Raw genomic sequence first — 13,601 nt, 5'->3', positions numbered from 1 at the left:
TTTTTTTTTTTTTGAGATATTTATTATCTTTTGAATGTTCATTTCCACAATTCCTTTTCAAAAAAAATAATTGTTCCAAGTGGATTGGATCAAAATCCAACATTTATGGATTTTTGGGGTAAAATCACTAGTAGTATTATTGCTTTCAAAATACAGTTGAAAATTCGAAGTTATATATATATATATATATATATATATATATATATATATATATATATATATATATATATATTATATAATTGGTGTCTCCTCTTCCTTCAATCTTCACAAATCTTTGTAAAACGCAACCATCTGAGATCTTAAATCTTAATCTCTCTGAAAATGGCGTCCTCAGAAGAATTCTTATCCATAGAATTCATAACCCAATTTCTGTTGGTAGATTCCTCAGATCACCAAACCCATTTCCAAACAGATTCCCCCTTTCTCCACTCCATCAAATTGGAAGATTTCATTTTCGATTCCCCAATTCCGCCATCACCGCCTCCGGCGGAAGGCTGCTACAACGACACGAAGTCCGGCAAAGTTGAAGACTGGTCGACACCGAAGACCGACATGTTGGGTCAGGCCAGCAAAGCCGATGCGGAAGCCTCTGTGGCAGGGAAGACAAACACCGACAAGAAGGGGAGAAGTCATTTCCGGGGAGTACGGCGGCGGCCGTGGGGGAAATTTGCGGCGGAGATTCGTGATCCGACCCGGAAGGGGATTCGGGTTTGGTTGGGGACATACGGCAGTGATATAGACGCGGCTAAGGCCTACGACTGTGCGGCGTTTAGACTGAGAGGGAGGAAAGCCGTTTTGAATTTCCCATTGGAGGCCGGAGAACCCGACCCGCCGGCGGTGTCCGGCCAGAAGAGGGGAAGGGGGCAGAAATGGAGGAATATTCCCAAGGCATTGATGGCAATGGATGAGAAGTAAATGTTACAGGGTGGAAATTAAATTAAAACAAACAACTACCTTTATGTTGGGTTAAGTGGAATATTTAATTTGCTACCTATATTTATGTAAATATAGAGTTGTTACTCTTACTCAATGGTCTAATTTATGACTAAAATAATAAAAAAAAAAAAAAATTTAAATGATAACTTTGTTCATTTTAAATGATTTTGAAATTATCTAGACATGACTCCACTATCACTTGTTCATGCAATTCTACCTTTTAACCTCTATCTTTATACTAATATAATATACTCTCAACTTAAAAAGACCGATGATTATATATGTAGACTTCACTAAAAGAAATCTCTACTTTTACTAACCTTTGAAGTGATTTTCATTGCTTCCCCAGGAGCACTTGAACATTCTCTCTCCACCTAATAAAACATTGCTGTAAAAACATCTCAGTTTCAGAAGAATCACCATCCAAAAACAAAGAAGTATGGAGAAACAATTTTCTTCAACCATTCCCCAACAACACCACACAATCTAAATGGTCTAAATCAAACAACAGTAGATTTCTTAAAAGAGAATGGGCAGTCATGAGCTAATAATGTCACCTCTAATAAGCTTGGGAAAAATTNTTACCAGAGTAACATACTTTTTTTTTTTTTTTTTTTTTTTACTATTTTAGTATTTTTGTATACCCATCCATGTGAACAGAGATACATCTAAATCCTGTCAAGTGATATGATAACTTTGAAGCAAAATATGTGCATTATGAATAATGTGATAAAAACTAGTTAAGCTGTCTGTGTGTTAACCAGCAATCATTTAATGAAGAAACAAACAAAAAAGAGGCTGCGCCTGTCCTTACATGTAGGTCAAGTCGAGTCACTTCCATTGGCCCAGAATTGTCCATTTCCTTCACTCCCACAGCTGCCCTGTCCCTCAAAAAAAGAATGAAAGCGACTTATATAGAGAGAGGGAATCGTCCATATTGAAGGAGTGATCCCTATAGAACCTAAGGAAGGTGCATGAATGGATAAGGATAAAACCAAAGAACAAGTTGAGGAGAAGAAGATATACAACTAACAATATGAGATTGACTCTGAGAAAAGAAAAAATAGTTTTACGAGGGTTGGTTGTGTTGTGTCATTTTCTTGTGATGCCACTTTCAATGAGGTAAAATCTCATTGCAACAAGGAAATGGAAGAAAATGCCGTCTTGCAGATGGCTCTAAATAGTTCTTACCTTACATAAATGATTTTTTAGCTCTAACATTATAGGGTGAAATTTTAAACATTTGAGGTCTCGATATTTGAATACCCTCACAATTACGAGAACATTTTATAGTCCATTGAAGGGGAAGGTTAAAAATTTACTTAACAGTATTTTAGTCAGTTCAATTTCAATCATTTTCAAGAAAGAAAGAAAAAATCAATTTCATTCATTTTATGATCGGTTCTTGCTGATCTTTACCAATTGAACTGTTCAACTGGCTTGAATTTTCAAATGTCAATTTTGATGACAATTCTCTCTGTTTTTTTCTCTTAACCAAAATGATGGTTTCTTGTAGGCAGGTAGAGGCCAAACATCAAGCAAAACAAATCAGCTTAATTATTTTACATGCAAATAGACTATCCTACCATATCTCTAAGATATAGATCACATTCATAAAATATGTTTCCTCAACAAAGAGATTAAAAGAAAATCTAGAAAAGTAGGAGGCAAGAGCAAAAATTTATTGAACTAACCAAGAAAGTTACGAAGGTATTGAGAGGCTAAGTTCTCTCCCAAAAACCATTTCTAGTCTACCTTAGGAAAACCCTTCAACCTATTCACTCCATTTATGACTACCCTTTGAATAAGTGATGAAACTTTTCAATGAAAAAATAAAAAGAGATTAATGCTAAAAAATAAACTCTCAGAGAGAGAGAGAGAAAAAAAAAAAGGAAAAAACTAACAATAAAAGCAACCCAATTTAAACAATTATCTTGCAGAGAAACACCGTTAAAAATAGTGACTAATATGACCTAATATCCTAATGTTTCCTTACTACTATTCCTAACAATGTCCTACTTCCCTACAATCATCCAACATTTCCTTCATGAGCCGATGTACGATATCCACACTGTCCTAGTTATAATTCCGTCGATAGAACTAAAGATAAGATCTTCAGATGTGTAGATATCTAAGCACTCAAATCACTAGAAACTTCCGATCAAACTATGAATTTATCCAAGTTCTGGTCTTATTATCAAGAAATATGCACCGTGCATAAAGATCCATATGAAAAGTGTTCATACGAATGTATCTTCCATCACTAAAGAGTATTGAGTCATTCAAAAACAATACATCCAATTGTCAATACAGTCGGGAGAAAATAATCAATCAAGTTAGGTCAGTACGCACTATGCAGTGCATAACGTGAATAAATTTCATTAAAACCAGAAAGTACAAATGGATAGACATCCATGGTTAGGTTCTAAAAGTAAGATGATCTTGCCTTTCCTCATGTGCAACTAATTAATCATTTACAAATGAATATTTGACTAAATAATGAAAATATTGACAACAGATGAGGTTTCTTTCTGTAAGTCCAGAAAAATACTTACAGCAATTGCATTAGCAATCGTCTTGGGGATCCCAGCTACAGAAACTTGAAGACCTCGTTTTGCAACTCCCTTTAGAAGAAGAAAGGCAACACTACTAGTCCAACAAATGAATTGTTAAGGAACAAGTGTGAAATTCTAATAAGAGTTAATACCTGATAAATTAAAGCTGCTCTTCTTTGAGTACCATCGCCGCCAATGATATACGCCTAGACCATAGGAAGACATTAATTTTTCTGTAGCATTCCCTTATTTTTCCTTCTTATTTTATTTTATTTTTTTCCTTCTTTTATTGTTATTATTTTATTTTTTTGTTGCTCTCGCTTCTTCTCTGAAATAGACAACTAGCTTTTTACTTGTACCTGATTCATTCCACGATCTTGAAAATTATCAACAGTCTTATTTGTATCATGGCCTCCTAGTGAAGTACGAAGAAAAGTACCCAACATGTTAGAGGATATCGTTGACAACTTTAGGTGTCAATTTCAATGTATTCTTGGAGTAAAACCTTCTGTATCCTCCCTGATGACAAACAACAGCATAAGAGAATGTGTTTAAAAAAAAAAAAAAAAAAAAAAAAAAAAAAAAAAAAAAAAAAAAAAAAAAAAAAAAAAAAAAAAAAAAAAAATCAAGTCGGTGAACCAACTGATTAACAGTGTCACGAGCTGAAAACAGAACTATATGTTCGTCCTAAATCACATTGTGTCTATTTCATGAACAAATACAAATTTATTTGAACCTTGTGATTTTGATTCAACTTGATTAAGTTTAGATTGGGAAGTAATCTTTATCTGTGGTCAGAATCCCAAGAGGTTAACTGGATAAATAGAAAAAAAATCGGAGAAAGAGAGTGAGCCCAAGTCATAGTGGTCATAAATTCAACAAAACCATCAGGCGAGGTAAAAGCCACCAAAATGGAGAAAGACCCCTCCACAACTTCGGAAACGAAAATAGAATTATCCTTCCACAAAATGATGATATACAGAAAAAGTTAGATGCATCCAGAGCAGGCCAAACAATATCTACAGAGCTCCATAGATATTTAACCACCTTCTAAGAGATGAACTGCTTGGTCTCTGTGAGGATAATAAATTCCGGATCAAATTTACAAAGAGTGACTTCATCTACTTGTCTCTATGCAATGGACTACTCAAGTTTAGCGATCTTTGGATCACAAAGAACTTGTTTGTTGAACCTCAGCACCCTATCATAATCTCTCCTTGTGCGCATACAGCTTATTTCATTAAATGAATGACATCTTTTCGTCATTCTAAAATGCACATCCAGTGGTGATGCCTGGCAAGGGTGTGCTTTCAATGTAAGTGGAAGTAGACCCTCTACATTAGAGGGTCTTTGGAAGAAAAGACGAATTGAAACTTGTGATAATTTCATGAATTTCAAATGTACACATTTACAAGAACTGGAAAAAGATTACAACTACAACGAAAACAATTAATCTGCTAATCTTTATACCATCCATGAGAAATAACAGACTAAATTGAAAGATAATAATAGGATAAAAAAATATTTTAAAAAGTTAGGAAAATAAAAATATTTTTCATACCTCAATTCCAAGTACATCACACCATACATATAGTTAAAGCCATAGTGGACCACAAACAATCTACCGAACCACTGTGTTAATCCCAGGACACAATCCCCCACATGTTACTGCAAAAGCACGCACCTCATCTGACTTGAAATAAACCTGCATCACAAAGTTCTCAGTTCATCCTTTTAGTTTCAATAGACATGATCAGAATAAGGGATACCTTTTCACGAGGACCTGCATGCCAAAAATGTACTCCGCTAGTGCTATCTTTCGTAATTACAATCTGGAACCAGTGCATGATGAACAGAGATTTCGCATTGGTAATTATACCAACAAAAGTTGTTTAAATAAAAAGAAAATAGAATGATAAATTGCAAAAGAGAGAGAGATAGTACACCGATTTTTTGTGCAACATCTTCTGGCTTGATAAAAGTTTCCCTGAAATACTTCAAGCCTAAGAAGTAATAACCAAAAAGGGGTTCCAAAATAAAATAAGAAAACTTGATTAGGACGCATATTAAACTGTAATAATAGAACTAATTGAAACATTATCGCTGCACTTACTTGACAATTGCATAAGCCTGACAGTTTTTCAGTGGACTTGGATACGACTAAAGAAAAGCAGAGTAATGAATTTAAATCAGTGGTTTTGCAGGTTTATGCATGATAGTAGTATGAGGAATCACTATGATAATAAATATTCATATAACCATGGCCCATAAATATTTTAGTATTATCAAACTCAAATGCATTCAAAATTTTAATTGTCGGGCCAACTAGAACTAAAAAAGTGCGTTCACTTTCAAATACGTGTTACCCATAATGATAATTAGACAATGCCAATGGAATACATCAAAATCCATTTTTATGGAAGGAAACTAAAATTATATATAACTCCTCTTTTCAAATCGCAGGACATCTCAATTTGAACATGGTTGATTTGCTCACGTCAAGACAACCAAAAAAACAAATTGAACAAGGAACTTAAAATTTTCGATTTCCTTTAATATATGTCTTGACATGAGATTAATGACTAACCGCTCTTCTTAAAGAACAAGCAGATCATCATTTATATCTGCGCAGGAGCTTTATATCCTTGGTCAAGGTCCAAGTCATCCTTACTATGATCCCCAAGGGCATGCTTGAGCTTCTGAGCAAGGGACTCATCTTCTTCAGCTACCCAACCATCATGCTCATCACAAGCACTGTCACCATCGTCACTAGATGCATAGTCCTGACTTAAGAGGGTGTCAAATTGATCATCCAAAAGCCGCCGAGTTTGTGGCTTATCAACATCATCTTCCACATGGTCAACGTCTGCATCCTAAAAAATGTCGTCGCCAAAAGATTTGTTATTAACAATATTCTGGCTTCCTGTCGCCTTCTCAAAATCCTTAGCCACACTAAAACTTATTATCCGTTGAATCATCCTCCCCTTCTTCACATAAATTTTCCTGAACTACAAAATCCTCCTTCAAGTCCTCAAAATCAAAATCAAATTGTGATAAATCATCATCATCAAGCAGAGCCGCTATTTCTAGGTCAGGCGGGGGATGAGCATTAGAATCCTGTGAATTGGTAGTTTGATCAAATTCTCCCAAATGAGGAAATCGTCAGCCTCAAAGGGGAGGTAAAGTCCGTCAAGATCGTCAAAGGTTAGCTTGAAGACTTCATTTCCGTCGAATCCCAAATCCAAAGCCGTGAAATAAACAGAAGGGTCATCAGGGACAACAAAATTGGCATTGGAGAAAAAGAGAGAGTCCAGAGGCGAAATTTGGAGATAATCAAATTCAGAAGCGTTAGTGGAATTAGAATTTTGATCACCTGTAGAGACATCATCTTGATATACGGCTGAAGTCACGTTTGTTGGCTGATCAAGAACCTCAGTGGTTAAGCAGTATTCCCAAATTGATCCAAAGATTTTTTACTTTCATGTACAACATTTGCTTCTAATTCCTCGATTTTGACTCGGCAATTTGACTTAATATGGCTTGGCTTTCCACAACGATCACATACCACTTTCACCTGACAATCTCGTTTAAAATGACCTGGTTTTCCACACCTATAACAAGCTTTAAATGGCTTCTTTGACGACTCCTCACTTCTGAATTGATTCTCATTGCTAAATGAAGGCTTTGAATGAAAATTCTATCTCCTTTGATCTTTGACATACAACACACCTTCTGACTTTCGGGAAAACTCGTTGCTGCTAGTCATTTGCTTAATCAAGGTTTCCTGATTGGAAAGAAGATTCTCTCGTTCAATTATTGTAGGCTCATTTGCCCACCCTTATATTGAGGAAACAAATGGCATAAACTCTTTCCGTAATCCACGAATAAGATAACGCTGTAATCGAGCCTCACTCACTAATTCCTCAACATCTAATTCTGAAATTTCAGAACATAGTTTTTTCACTTTCAAAAAATATTCTTCAACGGAAAAGTTACCTTGAGTTACCATAGCTAGTTCATTCTCTATAAATTGCAGTCGAGCGGTACTTTTCTTAGTAAACAATTTTTGAAGTGTATCCCATACTTGCTTTGGTGACTTTAAATCATGAACATGATCAATATACTCTTTGCTAATCAAATTTCGCAAGGTAAATAAAGTTTTTCCGCATTTGATCTTCCATTGTTGACACAATGTTGCATTCTGTAGAGCATTGCTGGAATGTATGTGTCATTTACCTTCCATTAAATCCCACAAGTCTTGCCCTTGTAGATAAACTTCCATGCATAACTTCCAATAACTTTATTGCCAACGAGCTTTTCCATAGTTATACCCATAGAAAAACTCGCACCATTCATCTCGTTGAGTAATAATACCAAACCGTACCAACTTGGCTCTAATACCAACTACGCAAAATCTCTTACTTAGAAGTGTGAATAGATATGAAAATATTATTAATCAACAAAATAATATAGATCTAAGAGTAAGAAATAGAATTGGGATCAAAGGTTCGTAGTCTTCATTGATATTCACAACCTTTCACAACCTTTAAAAAGGATACAAGAACAAAATATAAACTAACTAAATCTTGATAATAAAGTAAAATATACTACTATTCAAATTTAACTGATTACAAATATTTAAAATATATTTCCTTCTTCAATATATTAAATGATTACGAATATCATAACTAATTCAAACTCAAAATAAGTTGCACTAAATTCTGACAGAGCAAGTAGAATTATAGGTTGGTCGAGGTATACAACGACATGCAAGTTTTACATTATATATATATATATATATATATATATATATATATATATTTATCATTCTGGTTAAGCTTATAATCAAGAAAAGTAGTACAAAAACTGTGTAATGAATGTTTGAGCATTACCGGGGGAGAAAGTCAGTCAAGTGAGGGACACTTGGATGCTGAAACCGTCGTCATCCGTGGCTCTAGAAGAAGACTGGTCTGCCTTGACAGTGATGATCCTTCTCCCAATCCGGCTGGAACCGAAAAAATAAGCTCGTGGAATACGCATTCCGGCTTCTATGAGCTCGAGTGAGATCGCAACGTTGGACTCGAAACTAGAAAGAGAGGTGAAGTGATGGAGTGGAGATTGCAAAGTTCATGGAAGTGGAAACTCCAAAATTCATCGCGAGAGAGAATTGCAGAGGGGGGAGGTGTTCGTTTCAGAAAGAAACGAAACTGCGCGTGAAGTGGAAGCTATCGGATCGGAGAACAACGCATTGGCGCTGAAAATAGTTTTCTCTAGAACGGGATTGGCCAAAAATTTCCCGCGAGTGATTGGGTAGAGATTTATATAGCGGCCGTTTAATCTTTAACTTTAGGGTCCAAGCAACGGAACAAAATCATTGGCTTTATTCTTTTTTATTATTTAAAAATAAAGTGATAAATAAAAAAAATACCATAAATTTCTGTTCAAACCAAATATGTTTGAATTCAACACGTGAAGACAAAAATTGAAACCTCTATATTAGCTAGTGCTTGGTTAGTATAATCATATATATATATATTAATGAGTCTTTGTTCCAATAAAGTTAATTTTGACATCAAGTAGTTGAATATGGTCTATCCTTGCTATACGTAATAAATTACAAGCAAAACAAACCACGTTGACATTAAACAGTTTAATGCAACATCGTATACTTTTATTTTTTTTGTTTATTGTTGAAGTATGTTCTTGCTCTAGCAACCTTTTAACTAATTCAGTTATTACTATAATAGCTTTGATTATCTCGTAATGTAGTATATCTATGCATGTACAATTTTACAATATAGTGAATGAAGCGACCTCATTACAAAATTTAATCATAAGTTCCGTAGAAACGAGTCGTCACTAAGCATCCCAACCTACAATCAGCAAAATGGGAGAGTTGAAATTCATTAACGAAATAAAAATAAAGATAATCATTGTTAAGTTAAAGCATACGAAAGGTTTATAAAATTGAAGTGTAACTTTAAAGAAAGAACCAAAACTATGCTTCTTATGTAGAGAACAATGTAGTTGAGGATATATTTCTTTTAACAAATTGAGATATGTTAATGCAAGCCTTTTGTGATGGTATCCCACTGAGACTTCAACAAATTGGTTATTGTCAATTTAAACGTAAACTTGACTAATCAATGTACCTAGTCTCAACCAAAAGGTTATAGGTTTAAATTTCTACTTTCATATTGTTGCATTCTAAATTTGAAAATGTTTCGGAGCTAAAAGCTTACCGAGGATAAACGGGTCTCTAGAATGTAATTGTGGTTTAGGACGTTAGAAGTTCAAGTTTGAAAATGATCGAATATGTGATTTATGACATCAGCACCTTCTATATGCGCAGTGTGATCTTTCACCTGTCCATTGTATAAAGTAAGACAAACATTTAGAAAATAAGAAATTGCATACTTGTAAAAGCAGCAGGAAATGGTTGAAATAATGGACCAATCACCTGTCTAACCAAGTACTGTAAGAATGACTGACCAGTGCTACCAAACAGTGAGCCTAATGGAGAACTTAAAACTATAGGTTTGAAATTTTGAACTGTTTTTTCTTTACATCTAGCTTTGATGTAAACTCTTGTTTTTTGTTTTCATTCGTTAGTCTTATAACATGTCTAATCATACCTATGTTTTAATCATTTAGCTTTCATTTTTTTAACTCTTTAAAATCTTGGTGAAACTCAAACATTAAAGAAAAAATTGTGCTTGTGAAAACTTATCCAAAAAGAAATGGTATGATAAAAAACGATTTTGAGAAATGGAATACAGGCAACCAAAAGTTTTGGCAAATATGCACGATGCTTCATGACAGAAAGCCAAAATGAAAGTGTTTGACAAAGATACTTCAAAGTTTCCCTGCGTATTTCAAGGGAATATGATCAGTTAAAAAGTGAAAATGAAGCAAAAAAAGGAAACCAGACAGCAATGAAATAGAGAATCTAAGCCATTATGGTTGACAAAGATGGGCCCTATGGTAAAGAATGGAGGCTGTGTTAGCTGTTGTGGAGATATTTATAATGAATTATGACATCCAAGTTTGGGGTTTTGGAAGTGCTAGGAAGTGTATGACAGAGAAAGAGAGAGCTACCTGAATAATGCTGTGAGCTGCAAGCCTATGTCTTGATTTATGAAAGCAAACATCTACTTTTTCCCATGACAGACGAGATAGACCCGTCACCAATTCCTCTAAATAACAAAATCCGTGAACAAACCAAAGGATGTTAGGCAACTATGCTCCTGAAATTTAGCTGTCAACATTGGCATACAATAAGAAATGCATGGAGCTTCAACAACAGAAGAGAGACAACAAACCTTCCAGCCTTTCAGGATAGCTAACTTCTGTTGAGGTCGGTTCACTCGTCTCAGAATTAGTACCCTTGCAGGATTCTTCATAAACAACATGCGGATACTTTTCATTGACCGCATCTTCCCACTGATAATCCAATAGTTTTGAAGAATAATATGGAAAACGAGTGGTTAATGATCATGATTTTCAAATTCATCAACTGGTTACCACAATATCCAGTAGTTAAACTACCACTACAGGAAAAAGTAGGGAAAAGTACCTTTGGCAACTCGCTTATACGTCTAATTGATGATGTTCTCCAACCAACAAAATCTTTACAAGTTCTTGTAAAGGAGAACAAAAAAGAATAATTTGAATATCGATCTACCTTAAAAAATGATATTGGCTAGAGAGGCAGCAAAAGAATAAAAAAGGATACGGTCATAGTCAACATTAGAATAGACAACCCTACGTTTGAATGACATCAACGCAGACCTGCATAGATACAAATTTTTGTGATACTATCATGAAACTCCACTCAAAAGATCATATTGAATATCAAAGAGTTGGGATTTACATGAAGTAGTATTCGCCTTGGTCTTCTATCATGCGTTGAACCAGTGGAGGTTTTCCTCCATCATCATCAGTCATAAAAAGGTGTTCACCTGTTCTTCTAAGTATCCAATGGATAATCAAACTCGCAAGTTTCTCAATAGCAGCTAAGCCAAAAAGAAATGGTACCTGGAAAGATAGACATGAAAAGTTATCTCGTGAATAAAGGGTGAAATATAAAGCCAACTCATGCAATAATCCTGATTTTTTCTGAAGTGCAAGGACCAAGACATTCGAAGCTCCAATTAAAAGAGACTCAAAGAGAGCCTGCAAAGTGCTCATCACCTTTAAAAGAAAGAAGTTTTTTCTTATGTGAATAGTTATAATTATATTCCAAAGGTAAAACATAAAAAATCAGACCATGGGTTAATTTGTTGTCGGATCAATCCACGCCTATGGTGTTGCTAATTTCCTCGAACAGTATTCCTAAGAATTTGCACAAGCTTGCATTCTGGAATTAAACTATTTTACTTTTCCAAACGCTGCCAAGAAACTGATTCAACTTCTTTGAAAAATACAACGCCAACTACTAAGGCACTTAAAGACCTAATTCGTTAATAGCATATCTAGAAAACAACAAAGAAATAATCTATCAAATGCAAGAGCAGGAATTTTTTTTTTATCTAGATACCTGCTTATTACCCCTTGAACCAAGGTGCGGGGTGGCAACAGTGATGAAGTTCACAGGCTCCAAGCCACCTATTGAACCAGATGACTCTTGCGGTTGTCCATTTGTAGATGAGGCCTCTAATTTCTTAGTCTCAGCGGGTCTATATAGTTTTCCAATGGCATATCTTGCTACTAATCCTCCCACGGAATGTGCAACAAAGGAAATCTTCTGTAGATTAGGCTTTCTTTGAATCACTTCAAGAACCTGGAGTGTTCATAAACAATCATCAGATTTGGGTACAAACGTGACAGAAAATCAGGTAAAATGTCAAGCTTAAGACCTGACCTCTTCAGCCAATCGATCACCCATCACATCAACGCCATCTAGCGTCAATTTAGACACATTTCGCTCACTACCTACAAAATAAATGATTGAAACTGAGATTTTACTATGAACAAAAATTAAATGAAGTTGATTCCATATCATCTCATAATATTACTAAACCCAGCCCATGTACACCTCTCTACATTCAGTACAGCCATAGTTCCTACAACATAAGATCAGGAAGTGATAATTGATGCTACTTACAATGAACAAAAATCTTGTCAGGAAGTCTTTTAACAAACTGCTCTGCTGCATACCGCCAATCTGTGGAACTGCACAGACAAGTTCAAAAAAATTTGAATAACCAAATGAAAGAAATTTTTCTTCGGTGGTTTGTGATAAAATGTGAGGTGCACAATCAACTCGAAACAGAGGATTAAAAACAGCCATCACCGGAGTGGCAGAGCAGTCCAATTCAGCAACGCTAAGTAGGTATTTCATTTTCAGGAAACCAAATCATTACTCAGTGGAACAGCTTAAAGGTTTACAAAAGTTTCCCTAAATCGTGACCGTTATATATATATGCATAAATATTTTATTAATTCACATTCAGATGGAACAGTTGTAAGCTTGAAAATGGAGGCATATCTTCAAAAATATATTAAGAACCTGATTCAGAACAGGCAATCTTGTCCTAAACATTAATCAGAAAACTAGAAAACCACCAAACAAATTATAAAGCCAAAATTCAGCAGCGCGATACTTCGTGGGAAACTCTTAAAATTGAAGAAACAAAATAATCAAATCAAACGCTCATACGAATACAATGTTACAAATTAGAAACAAAGAGAGGAAAATCTTCTCTAGATGCAGCTGAACTAGATTCTTAACGGATGATTAACATCTTTCGAATAGTAAAAATTGGCAAATAGTGCAATCATCATGAACGGAACAAAATATGGAGCAGAGAACTCCGACCTCCCCATTATGCCATTGACCATCACAACAAGATGATCGGTGGAGAAAGAATAACTCTCCTTGGAGCTCCAAACGTCTTGGCCTCCATTCACCGACTCTGAAGAGCACACGCCGTTGTCACAAACGCCGTTTTCCATATAAATTCAGCTTACAACCTCCCTTTCAATCAGCTCAATTCCGACGAGCATTTACAGAAAAAAAAAAAAAAAAAAAAAAAAAAAAAAAAAAAAAAAAAAAAAAAAAAAAAAAAAAAAAAAAAAAAAAAAAAAAAAAAAAAAAAAAAAAAAAAA

General features: G+C 34.9%; 2 protein-coding genes and 2 long non-coding RNA genes across 7 annotated transcripts in view; 1 reads left to right on the top strand and 3 right to left on the bottom strand.

The window, feature by feature from the left end:
* The first annotated feature begins 60 nt into the window (after window positions 1-60).
* Window positions 61-1,025, top strand: LOC111483498 (ethylene-responsive transcription factor ERF106-like). The gene is made up of 2 exons (XM_023129742.1): window positions 61-141; window positions 228-1,025. Exon 2 carries the CDS (start codon window positions 322-324, stop codon window positions 913-915), a length of 594 nt encoding a protein of 197 aa, XP_022985510.1. The 5' UTR covers window positions 61-141; window positions 228-321; the 3' UTR covers window positions 916-1,025.
* Window positions 1,026-1,086: 61 nt separating this feature from the next.
* Window positions 1,087-5,453, bottom strand: LOC111483504. Of its 4 annotated transcripts, XR_002718372.1 has the most exons (7): window positions 5,438-5,453; window positions 5,261-5,323; window positions 5,053-5,196; window positions 3,644-4,010; window positions 3,492-3,560; window positions 1,751-1,817; window positions 1,087-1,310 (listed from the first exon to the last, which is right to left on the bottom strand). It is a non-coding gene; the product is annotated as an uncharacterized LOC111483504 (long non-coding RNA). The 4 variants fall into 4 exon arrangements; XR_002718373.1 differs by lacking the exons at window positions 5,053-5,196; window positions 5,261-5,323; window positions 5,438-5,453 and adding an exon at window positions 4,228-4,418 and having other exon boundaries at window positions 1,094-1,310; XR_002718371.1 differs by lacking the exons at window positions 5,053-5,196; window positions 5,261-5,323; window positions 5,438-5,453 and adding an exon at window positions 4,247-4,418 and having other exon boundaries at window positions 1,095-1,310.
* A 790-nt stretch (window positions 5,454-6,243) lies between these two features.
* Window positions 6,244-7,854, bottom strand: LOC111483508. Its single transcript, XR_002718376.1, has 2 exons — window positions 7,488-7,854; window positions 6,244-7,275 (listed from the first exon to the last, which is right to left on the bottom strand). It is a non-coding gene; the product is annotated as an uncharacterized LOC111483508 (long non-coding RNA).
* A 1,294-nt stretch (window positions 7,855-9,148) lies between these two features.
* Window positions 9,149-13,601, bottom strand: part of LOC111483482 (putative lipase YOR059C) — a 5,013-nt gene continuing 560 nt past the window's right edge. Inside the window, exons 2-12 of the mRNA XM_023129722.1 lie at window positions 13,312-13,515; window positions 12,598-12,665; window positions 12,355-12,425; window positions 12,031-12,273; window positions 11,365-11,528; window positions 11,227-11,282; window positions 11,068-11,120; window positions 10,814-10,934; window positions 10,590-10,687; window positions 9,734-9,856; window positions 9,149-9,364 (exon numbers count right to left, since the gene is read on the bottom strand). Of these exons, the coding sequence (XP_022985490.1) occupies window positions 9,785-9,856; window positions 10,590-10,687; window positions 10,814-10,934; window positions 11,068-11,120; window positions 11,227-11,282; window positions 11,365-11,528; window positions 12,031-12,273; window positions 12,355-12,425; window positions 12,598-12,665; window positions 13,312-13,448 (1,083 nt within the window). The 5' untranslated portion in view covers window positions 13,449-13,515 and the 3' untranslated portion in view covers window positions 9,149-9,364; window positions 9,734-9,784. The remainder of the gene's footprint in view (window positions 9,365-9,733; window positions 9,857-10,589; window positions 10,688-10,813; window positions 10,935-11,067; window positions 11,121-11,226; window positions 11,283-11,364; window positions 11,529-12,030; window positions 12,274-12,354; window positions 12,426-12,597; window positions 12,666-13,311; window positions 13,516-13,601) is intronic.

This window comes from Cucurbita maxima, unplaced genomic scaffold (genome assembly GCF_002738345.1).
Source record: "Cucurbita maxima cultivar Rimu unplaced genomic scaffold, Cmax_1.0 Cma_Scf00008, whole genome shotgun sequence".
Taxonomy (NCBI): Eukaryota; Viridiplantae; Streptophyta; class Magnoliopsida; order Cucurbitales; family Cucurbitaceae; genus Cucurbita; species Cucurbita maxima.
The sequence above is the reverse complement of the archived record's forward strand: the minus strand, read 5'-3'. Positions and strand labels throughout refer to the sequence as shown.

Excerpts from the sequence above, each read along its gene's own strand:
- LOC111483498 (XM_023129742.1), top strand. The coding sequence starts at position 322 with ATGGCGTCCTCAGAAGAATTCTTATCCATAGAATTCATAACCCAATTT.